General features: G+C 42.3%; 1 protein-coding gene across 5 annotated transcripts in view; it reads left to right on the plus strand.

Moving 5' to 3' along the window:
- MYO16 (myosin XVI) overlaps nt 1-27,683 on the plus strand; it is a 669,347-nt gene that overhangs the window by 252,601 nt on the left and 389,063 nt on the right. For all 5 annotated transcript variants that reach the window (XM_073614485.1, XM_073614486.1, XM_073614487.1 and 2 more), the window contains exon 9: nt 871-1,021. In XM_073614485.1, coding sequence (XP_073470586.1) covers nt 871-1,021 — 151 coding nt within the window. The remainder of the gene's footprint in view (nt 1-870; nt 1,022-27,683) is intronic.

Consider the following 27,683-nt stretch of genomic DNA (forward strand, 5'->3'; position numbering starts at 1 on the left):
CAAGATTTTTCCGACAGAAAATCAGCTCGTGTGTATGGGGCATTAGGTTTTGCTAAATCTTTGCAGGTTTCCGCTCAAGCTTGCCTTGCATACACACAGTCACACAAAAGTTCTCTGAACTTTCGACCATCAAGAACGCGGTGACGTACAACACTATGACGAGCCGAGAAAATGAAGTTCAATGCTTCAGAGCATGCGTCGAATTGTTTCCGAGCATGCATAGGAATTTCGTTGGAATTTGTACAGACGATCACATTTTCGGATAGGAACTTTTCTAGACCGAAAAATAGAGAACATGCTCTCAATCTTTTGCTGGCTGGAATTCAGCCAGCAAAAGACCGATGGAGCATACACACGGTTGCATTTTCCGACAAAAAGCTCTCATCGGAGTTTTGCTGGTGGAATTTCTAATCGTGTGTACGTGGCATTAGGCTGTTAACTGACACTCTGTCTGGGCTGCTGGAGGAGTTTATCAGTGCCAATTAACAAACCCTTTAGTTTTCTTTCATGCAATCTGGACAGCACCTTTGTCGTGTGACAATTTTTTGAGTATTTGCTATCAATGTTAAGCTCAGGCAGAAGGCAGGACATCCTTTAGTGCCTAATACTCAGCCTGACACGTCTGCTCTGACAGGCATAAAATACAAGTAAATCATACAAAAATAAAGCATTATATATATTATTATTTCAAACGTGGAGACTATGCCTATTGGTGACTATTTTTTTTCTTTTAATATTTTATTGTTAAAAGCATTCGCTGACCTAAGAACGGCCCAGCGCTTTGCAAATGCCAGTCCTGCAATCTATGAAATGTATTAATCTTTTTTCTTATGAATATTTGATTCCAACTAATTGCACATTTATCCGTAGACATTGCTGCAACAGAATTCATACAAGATATGTTATTCAAAGCTGAAGATATCTCAGAAGAAAGAAAAAAGGACCCTTCCTTTTCCTCTATTTTCCAAGAAGATCAGTCTGAAGAAAGCCTACAGGATCTTCCGCTGGCTACCAGTAAACTGTAAGATTTGACAAAACCATTGAAATTACCTATAATATGATGGATTTTTCTTTGCAAAACTGAGTTTCTGGCTCTGTGTCTGGGCCATAGAATTACTCTCCTGCAGAAAGAGGAATCTCAGGGTTCCTGCTGTATTCTTTGTACTATAACAAAAATAATTCAGAGTGAAATCCACTTGGAATTGTAATGGTATAAGAAGAGCATCGGTATACAGTAATAGTCAGATCCCCCCAATCCTTTAGAATATATATCTAACCTCTCCTCACATCTACCAACTGCCTCCACTGCCTGTAAACATTGAGCTGGGTTTGAAGTACCCTGTTGCCTAATGACCAACCTGGCCAAGGAACACCATTTCAGGGAAATGTGATCTGAGATGAAATAGAAGTATCTTCATTATAATTATATATAATAAAAGTTATGCCCTGGGTCTTCCCTAGTAAACACAGAGAAGAGGGCCAGAAGGACAAACACAATGGGATCGATTTGCTAAAAGCAAATAGGCTTTTCACTTTTTTAATGGAATTTTCCTTCAGCTTAGTGATTGTGGTGAAAATTCACGTTACAAAACATTCCCAATCATTTGAAAGGAAAAAAAAATGAGCAGAGCTCATGATTGGATGCTGCACGTCAGCAGAGTTCACCTCATTCATAAGATAAGGTACATTTCTCTTGAAAAGTAAAATGCCCCTGAAAGTGAACAACCTACTTCCCTTTAGTAAATCAAGCCCAATAACCGTACAAATAAATAATAGATTTTCAGATATAGATGTAAAAAGTATTGCAGAAGACCCATGGTGTGTCAATTATAACACAATATGGAAAGGTGAAGTAGTTCTAAAGGCAGAAGGTTTTTTATCGTAGCCTCCCTGGTGGTATGATTATGTCAGATTTCTGCGTCTCAAAGCGGTACAATTGTTTTGCATGGAAATTTGGTGTTTTATATTGTAGGCCTGTAATTCTTAGCAATAACACACTTAAATCTGTCCAAACAAGAGTCTAGTAGATATCCCGGGTATGATAAAGTTTGAAACACAAACTCATAAATTATAATTTAATAGATAACTATAAATAAATATAAAAAATAATAATATAATAATAATAAAATGAATTTCACGGTGATTCACTATCGCTCAATTCTGCAAGTGTTCTAATTTATTATCTCTGTTTTCTAGCTGGTCTAAAACCACTTTTTTTTTTTTTTTCTAAAGGGACACTTTTTTGGTTGCTATGGACAATCTTCAGTTTCCATGCAGAAAGAACAGTATATATAATATAAAACTGTATGCAGGGCATTGGACAAAGCACTGGGGACAAAAGGGATGTGAAATGATCTCATACAGTAATGTAATCTGTAAGATTACAGTGTACTGTATGTGTTATGTATTTTCAGTCTTAAATTTGCCACCAGGCTTCGCCCCCGTGCGTTGCGACGCTCGCAGGGAATGGAGCGCGACACACAGAGCATCAGGCGGAGGACACAGCCCGCAGACACAGCGGGGGGACAACGCAGGATCCTGGGGACAAGTTAAGTAACCTGCATCAGGATCCTGCAATGCAATCCCGAGTGTGGCTCAAGGTTACAGCTAATGGTACTGAAATTTAACCCCGAGCCACAGTCGGGAAACTGCCAGGGAGGTTAAAGTGGATGTAAACCTGATTCATGAAATTTGACCTAAGCACATGCTGTATATCTGTATTGTTTTCTTATCTCTCTCCAAAGCACTAAGTCCTGTGTCTTTCTGCTGTTTCGTTGCTCTGTTATCAGCATGATAACTTCTGACATGTTCTCTGTCAACTGAGATAAAATCAGCCTGAAATTTGTGTTGAGGTTGCTATAAATAGATTAGCAGAGAGCTTGCCTTGTCAAAGCACAGCTCTGCAAGTCTCTGCCTATGTGGAGGGGGGTGTGTGCCTTTCCACCAAGCAGCTGTCTTGGCTGTATGCCAAGAATCCATTCCCAGTGCTGAACGGAAAGAGAAAATTTCTAACACGATGTGCACTTCCTAAAGAATATATAAAGCTGAACACAGCAGATATACATGCAAAACTTTTGAAGGAGGATTTGTTTTATCTCTGTCTATCATCTGAGGCTGTTCACTTCACTGGGAATATGTGAGGGTTTACATCCATTTTTATGTATTCTATGCATTAAGATAAAAAACCTTCTGTGCAAAGTAGCCCCCCTCAGGCCCCCTAATACATACCTGAACCCAGTGGCGGCTGGTGGTACATTTTTTTGGGGGGGACGGCAAACAGTGCACCCACAGCCACCCCCCTCCACCAACGGTCGGGTAACCCGCACCACCACTCCCCTGGTCGGTCAGGCCATCCAGAGAATTTACCCCATCTATGGGGAGCAGCACTTCACCTGGGCGACAGGGAGTGGGCATCACCGGTGGCTTACCCTTCCCCTGCTCTCCTCTGCGGGTATCAAGGCAGCTTCCGTCTCCTCCCTCCTCCTTGGCAGCCAATCAGAATGCTTCTCCTTTCAGCAAATTGGGAAATGAGTCTCAGACCCACTTCCTGATTGCCTGGGAGGAAGATCAGTGTATAAATAGTGAATATTCATTCGCTATTATCACACAACTGGGTGCGCTTGGTTTGCAGCGATCTATGCCCTGAGCCCACCCTATTTTGAAGCCTATTAGAGCCTCTGGCTCTAATCACGTGCTTCAAAAAAACACCCCCCATTGGAATCCATGCATCTGGCATCCTGCATGGGGGCTGGATGCATGGATAGGAGGGGTGGTGCCCGTGCCTGAATCCCATCTTAATTCAGTGATGTTGCACAAGAGCCTCGACTGTTCAGGACTCTCTCTGCTCATTAGCTAAGACTGCACTGGACGCCAATGGCTCCTGCTACTGTCAGTCAAAGTCAGTGAGCCAATGAGGAAAGAGAGGGGGCAGGGCCAAGCAGCAGCTCCATGTCTGAATGGACACGGAGCAGTGGCTCGGCTTAGGTGCCCCCATAGCAAGCTGCTTGGAGGGACCCGAGAAAAGGAAGATCTGGGCTGCTCTGTGCAAAACTACTGCACAGAGCAGGTAAGAATAATATGTTTGTTATTTTTAAACAAAAAAAACAAGACTTTTTTTATCACTTAAGTGACTAAAACAAATATTCACGTTTAAAAAATAAAATGTAAAAAAAGTCTACCTTGAACCATAAGGGCACTTTCACACTGCTAGTGCCCGGGCGTCCGCAGTAAAGCGCCGCTATTTTTAGCGGCACTTTACCTTCATCTGTGCAGAGCTTTTCGCTTTTAACCCCTGCTAGAGGCCGGAAAAAGGTTAAAACTGCCCGCAAAGTGCCGCTGCAGTGGCGCTTTGCCAGCGGTTCGGTGGCACTGCCCAATGGTTTCAATGGGCAGGGGCGCTCTTGGAGCGGTGTATTCACCGCCCCTACAGCACTGCAAAGAATCTGCTTGCAGGACTTTTTTTGACGTCCTGCCAGTGCAGCGCCCCAGTGTGAAAGCACTCAGGCTTTCACACTGGGATTGCAGCTGAGGCTTTTTTCAGGCGCTTTACAGGCGCTATTTTTAGCGCTAAAGTGCCTGAAAAATGCCTCCAGTGTGAAAGGGGTCTAAGAATCAATGATGAATTTAAGTCAAATGTCAACAAGTTTGTAGAGAGATTGTTGGTCTCTGGACAAATGTAGTATGGAGCCCCAAAATGCATATATGGATATTTGTATTCCACAAAGTGTTGGATACATATGTATTTTACACTGAAAAGCCCATGGAGTTATACTCTATATCAATGAATAAGAAGGAGCTGGGGAAGGAATATTTTGTATATTCATTATGTTGTGTCATCTGTATAGAAAAAGTCAATGTCACTCCATAAAATTCATCCAACAATGCTAGCTTTACATGTAAGTTTCCAGGTTTTATAGTCAAAGCTTAAATTACAAGCAGAAGTTAGAAGCTGATTGACTACCGTGCACAGCTGCACCAAATTCTTATTGCTCCAGTTTTAGTAAATCTCCTTCACAGTGTCATGCTATATAAGACAGCATTGAAAGTACCCTTTGCAGTGATAACTGCATTCACTTAAAGAGGAACTCCACTTTTGCTGAGAAAAAAAAAATTACATCACAAGGATTTTAACAAACTTTGTTGCAGATTCCTACCTTTTGTTATTCTGTGTGTTTGTCTGTGTCCATGTGGCAAGTGAATCTGTATGTGGTTTCATAATTTTCAATCAGCTGCTGCACCTGCAGGGTTCTAATGAGGAAAATTGCAGGGCCTGCATCCCTTTATGCCGTGTACACACGGACGGACTTTTCGGCATCAAAGATCCGACGGTCTTTCCAACGGACTTTTGACGGACTTTCGAACGAACGGACTTGCCTACACACGATCACACCAAAGTCCAATGGATTCGTACGTGATGACGTACGACCGGACTAAAATAAGGAAGTTCATAGCCAGTAGCCAATAGCTGCCCTAGCGTTGATTGACGTCCGTCGAACTAGCATACAGATGAACGGATTTTTCAACCGGACTCGAATCCGTCGGAAAGATTTGAAACATGTTTTAAATCTAAAGTCCGTCTGATTTTTGACCAAAAAAGTCCGCTGCAGGTCCTATGAAGCCCACACACGGTCAGATTGTCCGACGGATTTGCTCCGTCGGACCAGTCTGGTTGAAAAGTCCGCCCGTGTGTACACGGCATTAGATGTGATTTCCTATTAGGAGTATCTCACCAAAAATTCAATTTTTGTTGTAGGGGATGCCTGATATGTGACTTGTATCTTAGTGTAGACTTCTAGGAACATCAGTGAGCTAATTAAACAAGCAGGAAATTATGTTTCTGGGGGGCATTCTGTACACATTCTGTGTACAGAGCACCTACAGGTAGCCATATTGCATTGCATTTTCAGAAAATTACAGAGCTGCAGATTGAAACGGAAAGGTAATTTTTAATAACATTCAATCACAATATGACTTGAGTCGCAATTTTATATGCTATATTATTTTTATTTTTTTTTATTTGCTATTTTATTTTCTTACGAAAGTGGAGTTACCCTTTAAACTTCACTCAGACTGCAAGAGAAAGGAAAGGGTTTGTGATTATAACGTAATATAGCACAAATGTGAAGCACTTTATAATCCACAAGAATGTTGCCAATGGAAGCAGAAGTGTGAAACTCTAGGATGACCCTTGCTTGACGGCATAGTGAATTTGATAGCTGTATAAACTGCACCAGTTCCAAAGTGTTCAGAGGGGAAATAATCTGATAGTGATAATCTTGTCCAGTGCAATATGCATAAGTTTTCAGACAATTTCGACATAACAGATGATGTTGTGCTTTAAAAGCCATGTATGTTGTATAATAATTTGTCTTCCCGAGATACATACAGTATATACACAGTTCAAGTCTCTCTAGATAATACAGCAAGCAAAGTAAAAAGCTTGGTGTCTGTTGATTATGGGCATACCAAAGAAGGTAGCAAGCTTCAACATAGGCTTGAAATGTTAATATTCATGTAGAGGTCACACATATTGGTATATAGCAAAGCATATACAGTCAGGTCCATAAATATTGGGACATCAACACAATTCTAATCTTTTTGGCTCTATACACCACCACAATGGATTTGAAATGAATCAAACAAGATGTGCTTTAACTGCAGACTTTCAGCTTTAATTTGAAGGTATTTACATCCAAATCAGGTGAACGGTGTAGGAATTACAACAGTTTGTATATGTGCCTCCCACTTTTTAAGGGACAAGTAATGGGACAATTGGCTGCTCAGCTGTTCCATGGCCAGGTGTGTGTGTTATTCCCTCATTATCCCATTTACAAGGAGCAGATAAAAGGTCCAGAGTCACTTCAAGTGTGCTATTTGCATTTGGAATCTGTTGCTGTCAACTCTCAATATGAGATCCAAAGAGCTGTCACTATCAGTGAAGCAAGCCATCATTAGGCTGAAAAAACAAAACAAACCCATCAGAGAGATAGCAAAAACATTAGGTGTGGCCAAATCAACTGTTTGGAACATCCCTAAAAAGAAAGAACGCACCGGTGAGCTCAGCAACACCAAAAGACCCGGAAGACCACGGAAAATAACTGTGGTGGATGACCGAAGAATTCTTTCCCTGGTCAAGAAAACACCCTTCACAACAGTTGGCCAGATCAAGAACACTCTCCAGGAGGTAGATGTATGTGTGTCAAAGTCAACAGTCAAGAGAAGACTTCACCAGAGTGAATACAGATGGTTCACCACAAGATGTAAACCATTGGTGAGCCTCAAAAACAGGAAGGCTAGATTAGAGTTTTCCAAACAACAGCTAAAAAAAGCCTTCACAGTTCTGGAACAACATCCTATGGACAGATGAGACCAAGATCAACTTGTACCAGAGTGATGGGAAGAGAAGAGTATGGAGAAGGAAAGGAACTGCTCATGATCCAAAGCATACCACTTCATCAGTGAAGCATGGTGGTGGTAGTGTCATGGAGTGGGCATTTATGGCTGCCAATGGAACTGGTTCTCTTGTATTTATTGATGATGTGACTGCTGACAAAAACATCAGGATGAATTCTGAAGTGTTTCGGTCAATATTATCTGCTCATATTCAGCAAATTGCTTCAGAACTCATTGGACGGTGCTTCACAGTGCAGATGGACAACGACCTGAAGCATACTGCAAAAGCAAGCAAAGAGTTTTTTAAGGGAAAGAAGTGGAATGTTATGCAATGGCCAAGTCAATCACCTGACCTGAATCCGATTGAGCATGCATTTCACTTGCTGAAGACAAAACTGAATGGAAAATGCCCCAAGAACAAGCAGGAACTGAAGACAGTTGCAGTAGAGGCCTGGCAGAGCATCACCAGGGATGAAACCCAGCGTCTGGTGATGTCTATGCATTCCAGACTTCAGGCTGTAATTGACTGCAAAGGATTTGCAACCAAGTATTAAAAAGTGAAAGTTTGATGGATGATTGTTAATCTGTCCCATTACTTTTGGTCCCTTAAAAAGTGGGAGGCACATATACAAGCTGTTGTAATTCCTACACCGTTCACCTGATTTGGATGTAAATACTCTCAAATTATAGCTATAAGTCTGCAGTTAAAGCACATCTTGTTCGTTTCATTTCAAATCCATTGTGGTGGTGTATATAGCCAAAAAGATTAGAATTGTGTCAATGTCCCAATATTTATGGACCTGACTGTAGGTATCAGTACATACAGGTATCAGTACATATTGCAGTTCAAGGTCAGAGAAAGATCTCACCCATTTTCAGCACCCTAATTCAAAGTATGCATTGAGCATGCATAAGAAGCAACATTGTACAGTGCTTGCAACGTGCCAAGACTCAAGGTCTGGTGCACAAGGTAGCTATGGGGAGTGCCACAGAGTCCACTCACAGCACAGAGGGCACCCTTCTGATGTGTTTCGCCTTTTGGGGCTTTGTCAGAGAAGCCTGTGTGATGCTTTCTGCATACTGAAAAAGGCTCCAAACCTTTATTCCCTATGATTTGCTAATTCTCAACAATTTTAACATGGAGGAACCCTTGAAATTACTTTCAGGCCACAGGAGCTTAGGTTAATAAACATTATCTATATCTCCTGGAACATTAGCCTGATGAATAAGTTGAGAAATAAGAATAAATAAAAGAATAAGTAAAAATGTGACGTGTATTTGACACCCAGGTCTGCTCTACACAACAAAATTATTTTCAGTATAATGAAATGAATAATATTAGTGGCCAGAAAAAAATTGCAGACAGCAAAAATTGTAATGTTCACCCACATTGGTGTTCAGTGAAGAAAAGTGTCTCACATTGGTGGTGGGAAATTTCCTCTTGCACTGACAGCTAGAGTAAGACGCACTTACATTAGTTGTTATGCGGTGAAGATCCACTTTATACTGACTGGCGGTCAGTGGGAGAAGGCCCCCATTACAATGGTAGTAGGGGAAAAGAATGTTCCCCTTACCGATATGTATCACTGGTGTCAATGGAAACTTATCTTATAGGAATTGCACACTATTCAAGAAGTCAGTAGCAACCTCCGGTGGAACCTTGGTTGAAAAAGACTGTACTAATTGTTTGAGAAATAAGAAATTGTGATGTAAACTAATTGTGACTTACACGCTTTCTGGATTTTTTGAGGTAGATTAACCATACAGGAGGCTACCGCGATTTTGCTGCAATTTACGTTTTGTGTTTTTTAATCTGCCCAACAACAAATTGGCCCAAAAAAAAGCAAAAAAATGCAAAGCGCAAATTGCGGCAAAATCGCAGTAAAATCATGTGTGCAAAAATGCAAAATGTGCAGCAAAAAGCACTGCAGAGATGATCTAAAGCAAACTGCATAGGTGTGAAGTGAGCCTAAGACCCCTTTCACACTGGGGCGGTTTGCAGGCGTTATTGCGCTAAAAATAGCGCCTGCAAACTGCCCCTAAACAGCCTCCGCTGTTTGTTCAGTGTGAAAGCCCGAGGGCTTTCACACTGAAGCGGTGCGCTGGCAGGAGAAGAAAAAATCTCCTGTCAGCCGCTTCTTTGGAGCGGTGAAGGAGCGGTGTATTCACCGCTCCTAAACCGCTCCTGCCCATTGAAATCAATGGGACAGCGCGGCTATACCGCGGTAATACCGTGGGTATAGCCGCGCTATACCAGGGGTTTTAACCCTTTTTCGTCCGCCAGCGGGGGGTTAAAACCAAACCGCTAGCGGCCGAATACCGCGGTAAAACAGCGCTAAATATAGCGCTGTTTTACCGCCGACGCCCCCTACCGCCCCAGTGTGAAAGGGGCCTTAAGGTCAGAGAAGATAAGGCCCTACTCACAAAGTGAAACACACAAAGCAGGTTTTTCTAGCAAATAAAGGTAATGGTAATCCTCTTGTGATGCCTGCTTATAGGTAGCACTTCCACTTTTAAATACGGTACTTTTAAATATTTAAAATGACTGACAGATCTACTTTTAAACTTCAAGTTAATTTGAAGTGAATTACATTAAACTATCTTTAATTGAAAATTGGTCAGTATTCAAAACCAGGAACAAGTTCTTAATTCCTAGCACTTTCCTTGCAGCATCTGACACATTCCAGTTCTTTAATTTGTCTTTGGATCCTTGATAACCCACCTGGTTGTCTGCTTCCTGGAAATTTTAAGTGGATATTTACTGATTTTCCTGCCATACTAGCCTATTGTAATCTGTTGTTGATTCTAATTTCTAGCCTAGTATATTATGAATAGAAATGCTAGAAATGGAAAACAAAAACAGCATAATGAAAAGTGTATAAAAATGCAAAATATACTGATCAGGATTCAGCTTAATAACATCTGCCACCCTGCTGTGTCAGACACATTTACTGAAAATTAATGTTCAAGGATAAGAAATAAATTGCGAGCAAAAAAAAAAAAAAAAAAAAATAGCACTTAACCTTTAATATCTGTGTAAATGGTGGCAGTAGAGGCAAAGTGTATGCCCTATAATTACACATCATTGTGAAAAAAAGATTTGTGGTTGATGACATATTAATGGCTTCATGTTATAGGGTTCATATACAGTTTATATTTTGGGGAATGTAAATTGGCATTGTCCTTTTTTACAGCTTTAAATTTTGTCATAATTATGTAGCATAGTTTGCCTTGTTCCTGCAGTCATTTTGTATGCAGGATCTTAAAGGAAACCTGTTCTGTGAGAAATATGCAGGCTACCATTGCTGACCTCACCTTAAGAAAATGCTAGTTGCTTGGCTGTCAGCAGTGGTTTTAGTAATTTTAGTAATATTTAAGACACTGACTCAAAACACATATAGATATCAGGAATTCTGACTTCATTTGCTGAATGCTTGTTCTGAGTCAATGATAAGACTGGAAGCTTGGCAAGCTACATTTTAAGAAGAAAGTAAACAATGACAATGTACATATTTCTCTTAGCACAGGCTTTCCTTGTAGCAGTGCACTGGCTGCTCATAAATATAGGTAATACTTACAGTAAATATCTACCGAGTAGGCAGTCCAGCTCACATAATGGCCCTGGTTATCATTGTTGAACCAGAGTTAGGACTATTATGTGAGCTAAACTGCCTACTGCCCATCTTTGGACATCATTCTCCATATATTCCAAGGGAGAATCCTTAGAGGTAGCACATTATAATGATGAAGGGGAGAACCAGGCGGTTTAACTCACAGCATTGTGTTGTAAAATGAGGGTTGTGGTCTGGGATTATGGGCAGTAGTAGACCCAGTGGAGATCTAACTCTGCTTTTTTATTTAAAATAAAAAACATGTGGTTAACTTAACATTAAAATTATTTATAGGTGCTTTTCACTGTTAATATATTTGATAGACATGTGCACACTGAAATATTTTGTTTCAGAATTTCATTTTCGTCCGAAAAATAAATTTATTTAGTTACTCCCGAAATTTGTTTTTATTTATTTCATTTTTCGTTAAAAATTGCATTCGTCCGAAAATCCAAATTAAGGTCAAATCTGTCATTGAAGGCTTATGGTGTCTGTCGATTGTTCAAAGAAAATTCGACGGAGCAGCTAAACTGTACGACACCGTATAGTTTACCTGCTCCGCCGAATCTTCTTAGAACTTTCAACAGACACCATAAGCCAAAGTACGTATGTACTTAGTTCTAGCTATTTTACTGCTCCTCCTCTTTGGTTACAATCAGCCAATAATAATTCATCATCATCATTATTTTTATTTATCTTTTCTCCCCTACATTGAATCTTTTCTCCCCTACATCGAATCTTTTCTCCCCTACGTTGAATCTTTTCTCCCCTACGTCAAATCTTTTCTCTCTATGTAGAATAATCTTGGACTAATAGTGTTAAGGTTAGGCACATTCGACCACAGGTTTGATGGACACAGATTGTTATTGTCATCATCATGTCGAATCTCCTATTTATATCGAACTGTTGTAGCAACGAAAACAAAAATAAAGCATTTGTTTATGTCGGATCTTTAGTTTTTCGGATTATGCACTTTCGTTATACTTTGTTAAAACGATAATGAAAATACCTGAAATTCGGACGAAAATGCATTCGGACGAAAACGAATGCACATGTCTAATATTTGATGAATATCAGAATATACAGTATGTAATTAACCTATGATCTACACTGAGGGCTGTATTGCACAAAACTTTTATTTCTTTATCGTACATCATGGGACACAGAGCCTTAAGTAATTACTTAATGGGTTATAGGCTTCCTTCAGGTGTTGACACTGACACCAGGAGCACATCAGTTTTTCCGCCAGTGTCTAAAGGTGTTGGTCACGAGTGAAGATGTGCTCTGAGGAGCTCCAGGAGGGATCCCATGCTGGATTTAAATAGCCTCCATAGACCAGATCCATCCAAAGTGCCATTGAGGCCTAAAGGGATGGTACCTGGGGCCTCGTATCCAAAGCACAAGGTTTTGCCTGTAACGCCTCTCTTTGTAGGGCTGGACCCCAGAAACCCAGGGCTTAGGTCTTGTTACATTACCTAAACTTCCTGATGGGGCGCTCTTTACAGGTCCAAGGTAGTTGGAACCCTGTTTTGGGGACCCAGTCCTTGAAGGTTTGCTACGCAGCCGGCCCTGATGGGTGAAGGTTAGATTATCTGTTAATTCAGCAAATCCTGCGGCGAGGATAAGGTAAGGGAAGAAACTCAGATATTAAAACATCTATGTATTTCTTCCATTAGGGAAAAAAATGTTGTCATGCCTTAATTCTCCACTAGAGGAAGTCTATGCACATGCCTTACTCTGTTGTCTTCACTGTAAGCTCAGTCCATGTCTGGTTGCAGCAGCGTGTGGAGGGAGACTTTGCAAGGTAAAAGAAAGCAGCAAAAATGTTTTCTTCTCCCCCTGATGGGACCAGAGGGTGGGGGGTGCGGAGGCCCCGCTAAAACTGCTAATTGTTTTAACTGTGGCTGATTTCACTATTGTTTGTGCCTGCTGCTGGATGGGTGCCTGCACCCCCCCCCCCCCCCGTTGGGTCGGTGGACCCGAAAATGCCGCGCACAAGCTCTGGAACATTTTTAAAGTATAAAGGGGAAGAATTTTTTCTCGGAGGGGGAGGAGCCTAAGCGCAATGTCGTGAACGTCCACAAGGACACACGGCAGGCTAAAAATAAATACAACACAGCTGTGACAGTCTTTCCTCGGCTGACGAGGAGAAAACAAGCAGCCTGCAACACAAGGACAAAAGAGCTGTAGGACATGTGACTGGCATTCCTGATACAGAAACGACACCTTTTTCCCAGCACTAGGCTGAATTTTATAGCAGCTTTAAATGTCATGACTATTTTCAGTGATTAAGTGCAATTTGTATAGTGCCTCTGTTTTTGTACTTAGGACTATGCCTACCAAAAAAGACACCACATAAAGGTTTCACCCCCAGGTGCTAGGATCCCGAGTCGCATTTCCATGCTGTCATCCTCACCTGAATTACCAGTTATGGCAAGCCAGGGTGAGCCATTTAGAACAAATTGATGGTGCAACTGCTTCTCACATCTCAGCCCCTGTATACGTGACTGAAGATGTCCTTTCCTCCTCCCTGCAGGGTCTGGAGGAAAGATTAGTGGCTTTAATCGCATCCTCCATTCAGATGGATAGGAAGCATGCTAGATCCCCCTTCCCTCACTTCAGAAGGGGAACAGTGGGCACAGGATGAGGTGTTACCCTCAGTTGATCAGGAGGTAAAACAAACAGATGATGATTCCTCTGCGGAGAAAACAACAGTAGATGAGCCCCCTGTACCATTATCGACTTTCCTTGATGAGTTTTCTGCCTGGCTACCCTACTTTCTCTCTTCGGAAATTCCCACAATCCTTCTCGGTGATTTCAACATCCCTGCTAATACAAACACTCCTGCTACTTCTAAACTTCTTAGTCTAACCTCTTCATTTGACCTGAAGCAACTTCTCAAACATTCCTTTTCCTCTCTCCGACCACCACCTTATTAGTTTCTCCCCCCCCTGTCTTCCATCTTTCCCTCCAATCGCCTAACCATCACCCGTAGAAACTTTCGCAACTTCAACTCCTCTCTCCTCTATTCTGCTACTGACCACCTCTATGACAAAATCTCTCCCCTGTCCTGCCCCAACCAAGCCACTTCCATCTACAATAAATCCCTGTCCTCCACCCTGGACAAGCTCGCTCCCCTCACTACACACAGAATCAGGCCTCGACCCCCTACAACCCCTACAACCCTGGCAAACAGATGACACTAAAATTCTCAAAAAACATAGTCGCGCTCTTGAGCGTCTGTGGCACAAGACTTATGCCCCGTACACACAGTCGGACTTTGTTCGGACATTCCGACAACAAAATCCTAGGATTTTTTCCAACGGATGTTGGCTCAAACTTGTCTTGCATACACACGGTCACACAAAGTTGTCGGAAAATCCGATCGTTCTGAACGCGGTGACGTAAAACACGTACGCCGGGACTATAAACGGGGCAGTGGCCAATAGCTTTCATCTCTTTATTTATTCTGAGCATGTGTGGCACTTTGTCCGTCGGATTTGTGTACACACGATCGGAATTTCCGACAACGGATTTTGTTATCGGAAAATTTTATATCCTGCTCTCAAACTTTGTGTGTCGGAAAATCCGATGGAAAATGTGTGATGGAGCCTACACACGGTCGGAATTTCCGACAACAAGGTCCTATCACACATTTTCCGTTGGAAAATCCGACCGTGTGTACGGGGCATAAGTCTCTCAAAGACTTCAACCAATACAAATCTGCCCTCCAAAAATACTATTCTTTCCTCCACACTGCCAAGCAAACCTATTTTACCACTCTTATTAACACCTTCTCTTCCAGTCCCCGTAAACTCTTCTCTACCTTCAACTCTCTACTTTGTCCTCCACCGCCACCACCCACTGACTCACTCACTGCCCAGGAGATCGCTAATCACTTCAAAAACAAGATTGATACAATCCGTGATGAAATCTCCACTCTACAGGTATCTCCCCCAGCTAAGACCCCATGTCAACAGGTACAACCGGGACACTCCCCTTTTTCAAATCTGCTACTACAGACGAAGTTGCTAAACTCCTTTCTATTGCCCACCTAACCACCTGTCCCTTGGACCCTATTCCCTCTCAAATGCTACGGTCGCCCTCTGACCCCATCCTACACTCTGTAACCCATATCTTCAATCTCTTCCTCACCTCTGGCATCTTTCCCAATGCTCTAAAACATGCACTGGTCACCCCCATACTTAAAAAGCCGTCCTTGGACCCTACCAATCTTAACCTACACCCTATCTCCTTGCTCCCCTTTTCCTCTAAACTACTTGAGCGCCTGGTTTACAACCAATTGAGTGACCACCTCATTAAAAAAAACCTTCTTGATCCCCTTCAATCTGGATTTTGCCCTCAAAACTCCACAGAAACTGCTCTTTTAAAACTCATAAACGACCTACTAACTGCAAAAACCAACGGACACTATTCTGTACTCCTACTTCTGGATCTTTCAGCTGCCTTTGACACGGTTGACCACCTCCTCCTCAAAAAACTTTACTCCCTCGGTCTCCGTGACTGGGCTCTTCAGTGGCTCTCATCCTACTTATCCCAACGCACCTTCAGTGTCACTTACAATTCTACTTCCTCCACTCCTCTTCCCTTCTCTGTCGGGGTCCCCCAAGGTTCTGTTCTTGGACCTCTTTTATTCTCAATCTACACCTCTTCCCTGGGTCAGCTGATAGCCTCTCACGGCTTTCAATATCATTTCTATGCTGACGACACACAAATCTATCTCTCCACCCCTCAACTCACTCCATCAGCCTCCTCACGCATCACTAACTTACTAACCGACATATCTGTATGGATGTCACACCACTTCCTCAAACTCAACTTGTCCAAAACCGAGCTTATAATATTTCCTCCCCCACGTGCCTCTTCCCCTGACTTCTCTGTCAAGAGCAATGGCAAAACTATCCACCCATCCCCACATGTCAGGGTGCTAGGCCCCACATCCAATCACTTTCCAAAGCTTGCCACCTCAATCTCCGCAACATCTCTAAACTACGTCCCTTTCTAACCAATGAAACCACAAAGCTCCTGGTTATCTCTCACCTTGACTACTGCAATTCCCTCCTCATTGGCTTACCTTTAAATAGACTATCCCCCTTTCAGTCCATCATGAATGCTGCTGCCAGACTCATCCACCTTACAAACCGCTCAGTGTCTGCTACCCCTCTCTGCCAATCCCTCCATTGGCTGCCACTTGCCCAACTAATTCAAAAATACTCAAAATAATCAAAATACTAACAATAAGTTACAAAGCCATCCACAACTCTGCCCCCAGCTACATCATTAACCTAGTCTCAAAATACCAACCTAATCGCCATCTCCGTTCCTCCCAAGACCTCCTGCTCTCTAGTTCCCTCATCACTTCCTCCCATATCCGCCTCCAGGACTTCTCCCAAGCCTCGCCCATCCTCTGGAATTCCCTACCCCAATCTGTCAGACTGTCTCCAAATGTATCCACTTTTAGGCGATCCCTGAAAACTTTCCTCTTCAGAGAAGCCTATCCTGCCTCCATCTAACAACTGCACTATTTTCTCCATTAGCTCATCCCCCACAACTATTACCCTTTTGTATAATTTGACCCTCCCTCCTAGATTGTAAGGTCTAACGAGCAGGGCCCTCTGATTCCTCCTGTATTGATATGTATTGTACTTGTACTGTCTGCCCTAATGTTGTAAAGCACTGTGTAAACTGTCGGCGCTATATAAATCCTGTATAATAATAATAATAGATGAGCCTTTTTCAGCCTCTCAAATCTGAGAAATTGTTGATACAATCTCTTTCAGAGATGGTTCGTTCTACTTTCATGCTACCCCTAATGGAGTCTCCTGAAAGTTTGGTTTCTTCCTTGAGTTCCTTAAAACCCTCTCAACCTTTGCATGCATTTCCTGCACATGCATTACTAGAAGAGCTTATTTTAGCTGAATGGGATCACCCGGATAAGCATTTTTTCCCTCCTAAGAAAATTGCAATCTCCTGGAGGAGTAATTCTCCAAAAGATGGAAAATACCAGCAGTTGATGCTGCGATTTCCAATGTGAATAAAGGCCTAAATTGTCCAGTAGACAATGCACAGATGCTTAAGGATCCAACAGATAAGGAGTTGGAATCCCTGTTAAGATCTACTTTTTCCATGGCAGGTGCCATTACTCAGTCTGCAGTCGCTGCAATAAGCATCTGTCAATCCCTATAGGACCAATTTAAACAGGCCCTTAGAGAGCCTCCTGCACAACAAGCTCGGGATTTGGCTTAACTACCAAAAGCATTATGCTTTGCCATAGATGCTATTAAAGATTGTATTCACCAGGCGTCCTGCCTTACGCTTATGCTTGTGCATATGCGTAGAATCCCATGGTTAAAAAATTTGGTCAGCTGAAGCACCATGTAAAGACCTCTAACTGGGCTTCCTTTTCATGGGGAGCGACTATTTGGAGAAAACTTGGACAAAAATATCCAAACAATTTCTGGTGAGAAAAGTACTCTTTTGCCAGTCAAAAGAAAGTAAAATGCCCCTTATTTAAATGGGCTCTTTCCCCTATGCCAGGGGATTCCACCTCTAGGCAGGGGCGACGGCCTCCTCCGTCACACTCAAGAGGAAGATCTCAGAATCAGACTCAGGCTCAAAAGAAGTCCTGAGGTTGGAAACCTGCAAGCCAGAATCCTAAAGCCTCATTATGAAGAGGCAACCCCCCTCACCAAGGTGAGGGGAAGACTTCTGCAGTTTTCAGTCTGAAAAGAAGAAATTCAGGACAGATGGGTCATCTCCACGGTAACGCTGGGGTACAAGCTGGAATGTTTGGGACTTTCCACCGTCTCGCTTCCTGAGGTCCAGCGTTCCCAAAGATCCAGAGGAAAGACAATCTCTGTTTCAGGCACTAGACCGAATAATATCTCAAAGAGTGATCATACAGATCCCCACAAAAGAGCAAGGTTTGAGGTTTTATTCAAACTTTTTTATGGTACCAAAACCAAATGGAGATGTCAGACCCATTCTAGATCTAAGAAATCAAATTCAGTTCCTAAAAATCTGCTCCTTTTGCATGGAGACGATCAGGTCAGTTTCTATCCTTCTAGGAGGAGAACTTCTGGCATCAATCGACAACAGGGATGCATATCTGCATGTCCTTATATTTCCCGTCAACAAATGTTTCTGCGGTTCAAGTTAGAACAGCAACATTTTCAATTTGTAGCCCTGCCCCGGGTGTTCACCAAAGTGCTGGCCCCACCTCTAGCCAGGTTAAGGGCACAGGGCATAACAGTCGTAGCATACCTAGACGATCTATTACTAATAGATCAGTCGGTGGCTCATTTGGAGCAAAGCGTACGCACTACAACCAACTATCTGAAGAGTTGGGTTGGATTCTCAACCTAGAGACATTTTCCTTAATACTGCTAAAAAAGCTGGAGTACTTGGGTCTGATCATAGATACAGCCCAGGAAAAGGTGTTCTTGCCTCAGGCAAAGATCAACTCCATAAGAGTGTTGATGCGGACGGTCAGGTCAAATGGCGATCCCTCCATTCGCCTTTGCATGAGGTTGCTAGGAACCATGGTGGCTTCATTCGAAGCAGTTCCCTATGCCCGGGTTCATTTAAGAATGTTGCAAAACAGTATCCTGTCTGTTTGGAACAAAACAATTCAAGCTTTAGACTTGCCAATGCAGCTGTCCCCGAGAGTGTCCCAAAGCCTCACTTGGTGGTTTCTAACCCAGAATCTGCTGAAAGGAAAATCCTTCAGACCAGTCATCTGGAAAGTGGTAACAATGGATACCAGCCTTTCAGGCTGGGGAGCAGTGCTAGAAAAGACAACTGTCCAGGGACAGTGGTCAAGAACCGAAAAAACCTTGCCCATCAATATCCTAAAGATTCGGACAGTACGTCTGGCTCTAAAGACCTGGACTTTCAGGTTACGGGATTGTCCTGTCAGGATTCAATCCGACAATGCCACAGCTGTGGCCTATATTAATCACCAAGGGGGCACCAAAAGTCTCTCAGCACAGAGAGAGGTGAATCATACTCTAACTTGGGCAGAAAGGAATGTTCCATGCCTATCGGCAGTCTTCATTCCAGGAGTAGAGAATTGGCAGGCGGACTACTTGAGTCACCAGTAGTTATTCCCAGCGGAATGGTCTCTTCGCCCTGTCATATTTCAGGCTGTTTCCTAAAGATGGGGTTCTCCAGACGTAGATCTTATAGCGTCCAGGTTCAACATGAAGTTAGTCAACTTTGTGGCCAGAACAAAGGATCCATTCGCATGTGGAACGGATGTGTTAGTGACCCCATAGGATTAGTTCTCACTGATCTATGCATTCCCCCCTATTCAGTTGCTGCCTCGACTTCTTTGCAGGATCAAGCTGGAAAGAAAGCCGGTAATTCTGGTGGCACCAGCATGGCCCAGAAGGTCATGGTATGCAGAAATCATAAAGATGGCAGTGGAGGGCCCATGGTCCCCCCCCACTACGGCCAGATCTGCTCTCACAGGGACCGATATTCCATCCTACCTTATGGTCTCTATATTTAACAGCTTGGCTATTGAAACCCACATTCTGAAAAAACGTGGGCTTTCCGGGTCAGTTATCTCTACCCTGATTAATGCAAGGAAGCCAGCTTCCAGAACTATATATTATAGAGTCTGGAGGGCTTATGTTTCCTGGTGTGAATCCAAGGGTTGGCACCCTCGAAGATATATAATAGGCAGAATTCTACAATTAGGGGTAGAAATTAAATTGGCCTTGAGTACTATTAAAGGCCAAGTCTCAGCTTTATCAGTCTTATTTCAAAGGACCACTTGCTACTCATTCTTAGTCCGGGGTTTTATTTAAGGGGTGACGTGGCTTATTCCGCCCGGCAAACCTCCCTTGTACCCTTGGGACTTGAACTTAGTTTTGTCTGTGTTACAAAAAACAGCCATTTGAACCAATACAACATATTCCCCTAGTCCTTCTGACAAGTAAGTTGGAATTTTTGGTTGCTATATCCCCAGAAAGGAGGGTTTCAGAATTGGCTGCTCTTTCTTGTAAAGACCCATATTTGATTTGTCATGGGGACAGAGTGGTGTTACGCCCTCGTGCAGACTTTTTTTAATCAAAAGTGGTTTCAGGTTTCACCTGAACCAAAATATTGTCCTGCCATCGTTTCCAAAACCATGTTCCAGGGAAGAAGAGTCACTACATTGTCTTAATGTGGTGAGAGCAGTGAAAATCTATTTTAAGGCAACTGCTCAGATTCGTAAGACTGATGTCTTATTTATTCTGCCAGATGTCCTAAGAAAGGACAGGCAGCATCAAAATCCACTGCCGCTAAGTGAATGATAATTCAAACTTAGGATTTAAGGGGTAAAATTACCGCGTTTCAAGTTAAGGTGCACACTACCAGGTCGGTTAGTGCTTCTTGGGCAGTGCGTCACCAGGCCTCCATGGCTCAGATCTGTAAGGCCGCAACTTGGTCTTCAGTGCATACATTCACAAAATTTTATCAGGTGGATGTAAGGAGGTATGAGGATATCGCCTTCGGGCGCAGTGTGCTGCAGGCAGCAGTATAAGTCCTCAAGTCTGTGAGTACCATGTGGGTTGTGTCTCCCTCCCCTCAAGTAGCATTGCTATGGGACGTCCCATTAAGTAATTACTTAAGGCTCTGTGTCCCATGATGTACGATAAAGAAAATAGAATTTTTATTACATCTTACCCGTAAAATGCTTTTCTTGTACATCATGGGATACAGAGGAAACTTCCTTGATTGGGTTTACCAGTGTCAACACCTGAAGGTAGCCTATAACCCATTAAGTAATTACTTAAGGCTCTGTGTCCCATGATGTACTCCAAGAAAAGGATTTTACAGATAAGCTGTAATAAAAATCATATTTTTTTCTTGCATTTGTGTAAGTGAGGGAAATGATCTCTTAGTTGTCACCACTGGAAGATTTCCTTTCTAGTCCTGTTCTAACTCAAGACGTTGGCTTCTTCCTCACTTTTAGTCCGAGTGACATTGGTAGCAGGAGAAATGGCAAGAGTGAACCTCAGACAATAATGAGAACCCAATAGAGGTTCTAGCCCCCCAGCACTCTATCCAAAACCTAAAATAAAACTTTGGCCTTAAATATACTTTACATATACTTCTAGCTGTCTAAAATATAACGCTCTTACATTATCTTAAGTCTCCGAGAGTTCCCCACTTACTTCATCCTCTGCATTTCTTTCAACAATCAACTTCAAAATTCTTACCTCCACATGTATTACAAAGCTACCTAAGACACAGACTTCTTATATCTTTCTGTAGTTATGTAATTCTTTGATGTTATTTTCCATTTATTACCTCCCAAAACTACTCTACAAAACCTTCTTTTCCCCCCTCTTAAATCTACTTTTGTTAACCCCCTAAGTGCTGCTTGCATAAAAATAGGTGTGAGAACCAGTGGCGGCTCTCCCCCCCCCGGGCGGCCAGTGCATGGCAGTAACCCAGCATGTCCCGACACCCCCCCCCGGCGGCCAGCAGCACTTAACTTCTCCCCCCACTGTCTGCCCAGCACTTACCCCATCTTAGTGATGGGCTGCGGGTCAGGAAGTGGGTGATGGGTGTCCCAGGCAGCGGCTCCTGTGTCCTCTCATAGAGGCGATGTGCGTCTCTTCTCTCCCCCCCTAGGCATCCAATAGGATCGCCTGTCCTTTCATCCAATCGGGTGTTGGGTGTCAGATCCGCTTCACGATTTGCAAGGAGGAGGATCAGTGCGGCGATAACGAATATTTATTCGTTATCATCACACAACTGGGTGGGCTTGGAGCCCACCCTTTTTTGAAGCCTATTAGAGCCCCTGGCTCTAATCACGTGCTTCAAAAACACACTCCCCCCAATGGAGTCCATGCATCCAACATCCCTGTATGTAGATCAGGGGGCCGGACGCACAGATGGAGGGGAAGCACCCGTGCGCCCGTGAACCCTTAATGCACAGGCCGCCACTTTTATAGAACTATTCTATAAATCTAAATTTTAGATTCCATGATAAAATGTTTGATTTCATAACTGTATTCAGGGAATATAAACGTCTTCCTTTTACCTTTGAATATTTGCTCTTTCATCAGTATTTTTCCTTTACGTATTTGCACTTGTGCATTTTTTCATGTCTCATATGCTTGGTTTACATCTAAATGCACCGATAATATTAAGTAAGTGTTTTCTGGTTCTTGCTCTAAATATTTCTTACTTTCACATAGAAAATCTTGAGGTTTTTCCCATTATCACATTATCATCAGTATGATCTGTTCTATTATTGTGCCTTTAGGGTTATCACTTATTTTTCTCAATACAGACATTAGAATGAGGTTAACTACAAAAGAATGCTGGAAATATTATTTTGTAGATTCAGTCCTGTACCACAGACAGTAAATTCTCCCATAAGGACTCCCTGTATCAAAATTTTCCCTTTTATGTCTTCAATAATTATTTTAACCTTTTTACCTTATTGGTATTCTTTTTATTTTCATGCTTGATGCAGTCATATGCCTTTTTAAAACCAACCTATAATATGTGAAAAACCACAATGTAATCACAGAACTATGCTATTGTTTGACATATTGGGGGAGCATGGTTGCAGCCCATCTGTTATACTGGGATGCACACTGATAGTCTCCTCCATATACTGTAATTATCTAGTCTTGTTATCTTTTATTTTTGTAAAATATAATTATCCAATAGCCCCTGTAAATAGTTATTTTTTTCTTATAACTATTTTATGTTTTTGGATAAAAATAACACAATTTCCCAGTCCTTTGGCATCTTTTCTTCCTCCCATACTTTACAGCCTCTATTCTGTATGTGCCACCATTTCCAGTTAACTGCATCCTTATACAGACCCTTGCTTTTCTTCCTCCACCTTTCTGTTAATCCTAATACTTCTGTCTCTTTCTGTTTTTTGTTTTTTTCAACAATCTCAATTTCTCCCACTTTAGTGCTGTCTCTATTTGGCACTACGTGAAAAATCCTTCTGTTTTTCCTTAATTTGGCCTTTATGTTCAATGAGGTCACTGTCTCTTCTTCACACAAGTCAGTCGATGTTGAAACACCTCTTTATTTGTACATTATGGGACACAGAAAAAGTATTCAGCAATATTGGACTATGCTGCTGCCTTTGGGCGATTGGGCACTGGCAAAAAAGCTAAAAGGACAGTCCAGTATAAAATCTTCCATTCCTAGTATACCCCAGTGATTTGTTAGTTTCATAGGAGAATGGACTAATTTCTTTCTTCTACCAAGACATTTTCTTATTCTAGCAAGTTTTGGTCAGTTGCTACAGAGCTACTGGGACTTGTTTTGCAGGTTTCCAGATTGGCTGATCATCAGAAAAGCCTTTCAGGCTGTACCCAGACCCCATTGTGGGGAAAATGTAGGTCCAGCTTGTAATATGCCCCTGGTCCCTGGACTCTACATTAGGCAACTTCTTCTGACACCTTTGGTATAAAGTGGGATTTAGTTGTAGAGTGCTTTACAGGGCCAGGGTTGTGGTTCACACTTCTGGTGGAACCCTGTCCCTGAAGACTCCTGAAGGAGTATGCTCACTGGGTGGATGAGGCTGTGTAGATCCTGCCTGCTGTAAACTGTGTTGGGAGACTGCAGGATGGCACAGGACCACTGCTGCAATAAATCAAGGCTTTGGTCTTTCTCAGGCAGCCTAGATGCTTTAGTGGGCTGTTTATTGTCCTCCTAGGTGGTTAACACTAGAACACCAGCATGGACATGTTTAGTCCCAGTCTGGTAGGTTGAGCGCAGTGCCATATTCAGACTTAGAAACATATTTTTCTAATTTAAGGGCTGGGCACCTTTATGATCCTGCACAGCCTCTTTGTAACCTAGTCTTAGACAGCATTGGCCCTTCCTGCTCTGGAAGTGACTCTTGAGTACCCTAGTGAGCCACATCTTACTCTGGACTCCTTTGGCAGATTATAAGTGCAGAGGAAATTGTACTGGGTGTCTGGTCAGTTTTCAATTCACTAACAGTGCTGGGAGGGCCTGTAGTGTCCTCTCTATAGGACCCAGCACTGACAATCAGCCGTAGCACTCCTCTGTGTCTTCCTTATCCTTTCTGGATTTAACCCTTTCTCCATATTGTTTAACGAGGAATATTCAACTGCTGTGTCTGGGTTTAAGGGCAAAACTACAGCAACGATAGCTAACTCAGAATGTAGGGGCTGCAAGTGTACTTCCCTACCCTCTTCTACAGAGTCTATCTCTGACTTCTGTGAGGCCACAGATGCTTCTGCACAGTGCAACAGGAATTGTACCTATGTCTTATTAGCAGACTTGATACACAAGGTGTCACAGTCTGTAGATATTACTCCAAAACTAAGGATACCATCTTGGTCCTTATTGATGCAGTTTGTACTTGCTTTGGAGCTGTCTGAATCAGTTACACCTTAAAGGACTAGCCTTGGGTTCTCTAAAGAACCCTCAACCTGTTAAATAATTTACAATGCCATTTCTTGTCTTATCAAGACTCTGACTTTGCAGATCCTGTCCTGCACTCTGCCGTTGAGGCCACTGTCATCTTTGAGACCTTAGCTGTCTGGTCTAAGGATATTTCCTGGGATTCTGGATCTATCATGACAAATCCTGCTGTTCTCCAGCAACTAAAGTCCATGCTAGTGGCCCTACTCTACTGTGTAGATGGCTAGCAGATATTATTTTCCAATCTAAAATGTGCCCCTTTGGGCTCAAATGTTAGTCTTTGGAGCCCTAATGCAGAAATACTAAGCGTATAATGAAATAGATCAATAAGTATACCCATGCATAATCATTACAACTATTAATCCAAAGAAAATATAACAAATTTCAATTGAAGTCTTTAGTGATATTCTTCTCTTCTGATTCACCAGTAAATTCCACCTTGTGAAAATTTAAAAAAATAAATATAGTCCCCACCACCTTGAAACATAGGATGCTAAATTTTATCACATGAATTTATAATTCTCTTAAAGTTCTGAAATGGCCCCTTAATGATCTCCTAGGAAGATACAATGATTCACTTCCAACTGAGGACACACCACCATCACCACATAAAAAGGACACTCAGCTCAAGATGTGGACCTTTATAGAAAGGTCTAAACCCCTTTAAATAGCCAGGATCAGTTGAAAGTGGCACATATCCAGTTTGGTTCTCTCTCTTAAATTGGTCTAATCCACCTCCAATGCAGCTCATAAAAAATAGGAATGACCTAATAGTGTTACCTGTTTAAAAGCCTTAGGTCTCTTTATTACAAATGGAATGCTACACAGAATAACATGTGGTCACAAAAAACAGTTAAAATGGAGCGAGGTTCACCCATGGCTCACAACTGACACAGGAGCCTCTGGCTGACAGCTTAGGATGCCGGTAATCACAGGCTGCAGACATTATAATACAGGGGATCACCTTCACTCAGCACACAATAAAATAGAGGCTGTGCCCTACATGTTGCGTTGGTGCTTTGACTTCTTCAAAGGGGCTCTTTGGTAAATACCTCTTTGGTGAATACTTGGACAACTTCATTATGGAAATCACTGGTCTGAAAAGTACCCTTTTTACACTGGAAAAAAGAAGGTAAAATCATACAGGATGAATACTCTTATTGGACCAAAAGGTTCTTAAGACCTTCTTCTGGGTACAAAAATTTCATATGGAATCCTCCTGATCAGTCATTGCTTTCCTTCGTCCAGGGCACCTTCTGGCCTCTGTGGACATGAAGGTTGTCTACTTGCATGTCCCCCGTCTTCCCAATTTATCTAAGCTATCTGTGTTTTGTTGTGGAAATGCAACACTACCAGTTTGTTGCCCTTCATTTTGGTACACTGTACCATGGGTCTTCACCAAAGTGCTAGCTCCCTTGCTTGCTTTGCTTTGCTCTCAGGCATAACCATAATGGAATATCTGGGCAACCTCTTTCTGGGAGAATAGTCACCTCTGGCCCTGTCAACTAATGTCAAATGGACTGTACAGACCCTGCAGAGATCCAGGTTCATCCTAAATCTTCAGAAATCGGTGCTGGAACCATCCCATTGCTTGGAGTATCTGGGCCTAATTTTAGACATGCCCCTGTCAAAGGTTTATCTGCTCTTGGACTAATTCCAGTCTCTCTACTCCCACATTGGAACATTGCAGTCCAGAAGCCATTTAAAATTCCATTCTATGAGGGTCTTGGGCTTAATGACTTCCTTCTTTGAACCAGTATTTTTTTTTGTCCCATATACAGTTCAACCTGATCTACGCTTTGCCCCCTCTGAAGCTCCTTTCTCCCCCGCAAGATCAAGATGGAAAACATCCTGGTGATTCTTATTTCACCAATCTGGGCTATGGGGCAGGGTCTAAGACCTCATTAGGCATTGGGCAGACTCTCTGTGGGCCCTCCCAGATCATCCAAATCTTCTGTCCCAAGGGCAGTTTACCACCCTGATGCTCAGTTACTGGATTTAATTAATTGTCTGTTGAAGCCCAGGTCCCGACAGATATCAGCCTATCAGATTCAGTCATCCCTGCATTCTTGAAAGCTGGGAAATTGACTTCTCACAAAGTTTATTGCACTTGGAAATTGTATTTCTTAGTGTGAGAGGAAATTCGATTCCAGGAAGTTCTGCATGAGATGATTTTTTTTTATTTTCTTAGTTTGTTCTGGATCAGCATTTGGCTTAAGTACCAAGGGTAAAATCTTGACTTTAGCTGTTCTTTTCTAGAGAGCACTCATTTTTACAGGGTGCTGCTTACATTATTTCTCCTGTATTTTCCCCAGTTATTTTGTGGTATCTCAAATTGGTTTTATCAGTAATTCGAAGACCACCCACAACATTTTTCTACCATCTGTTTGTTCTTCTAAACCTCTTCTAAACCTCCGTAAGAAGACCCCCCCCACATTGTCTGGCTATGGTATGGATTGTTTGAGTTTATCTCTCAGCTCTCAGCTACCTTTTGACAGCCTGATTCCCTGTTTGTCATTTCTACTCGTCCCCATAAGGGACATCCTGCTTCTCATTCCACTATCTCTAGGTAGATGTGATAGCTCAATATTCTAGTTTGTGACCTCAAGGGCAAGGTTCCCTCTTTCCAAGCATCTGTTTCTTTAATTTGCAAGGCTGCCACCTGGTCTTCTGTTTGCATGTTCTTTGAATTTGACCAGTTGAATGCTCCAGCCTCTGCTGATGCTGGCTTCAGTTGTAAGGTTCTTCAGGTTTAGCCCCCTCAGTTACCTTTTTGCTTTTTATGGGTTTGTTAGTCCTTGATCACTCTGTTGCCCATCCCTCAGTTGGACTGCTTTTGGATGTCCAAATGTTTCTGCATACCATTCCTGTGTTCTTTAATGTACAATTAAGAAAGTAGAATTTTTCACTTATCGTAAAATCTTTTTCTTGGTGTTTTTATTGCTATTGCTTGCTAACAAAATAAAGGAACGTTAAGAGGGGAGTGGAAGGAGCCCAATCTTCTAAAAGTGGCTGCATAATCCATTGTTTCTGAATACTCTTCCTGTGTCCTGTAATATACTCCAAGAAAACAATTTTCACTTACCATATTGTAATACTTCTTACATCTTTTTGCTCTTATGCTTTTAGTAAATATTTTTATCTAACCTTCCCATTCCCTCTTTTTTTTTTCTTCTGAAAACCTTTTAGCTCCTCTTGATGCTGCTCTATATTTCTTTACATTTGTTCTTCTTC

This window comes from Aquarana catesbeiana, linkage group LG02, assembly GCF_042186555.1.
Source record: "Aquarana catesbeiana isolate 2022-GZ linkage group LG02, ASM4218655v1, whole genome shotgun sequence".
Lineage (NCBI taxonomy): Eukaryota > Metazoa > Chordata > Amphibia > Anura > Ranidae > Aquarana > Aquarana catesbeiana.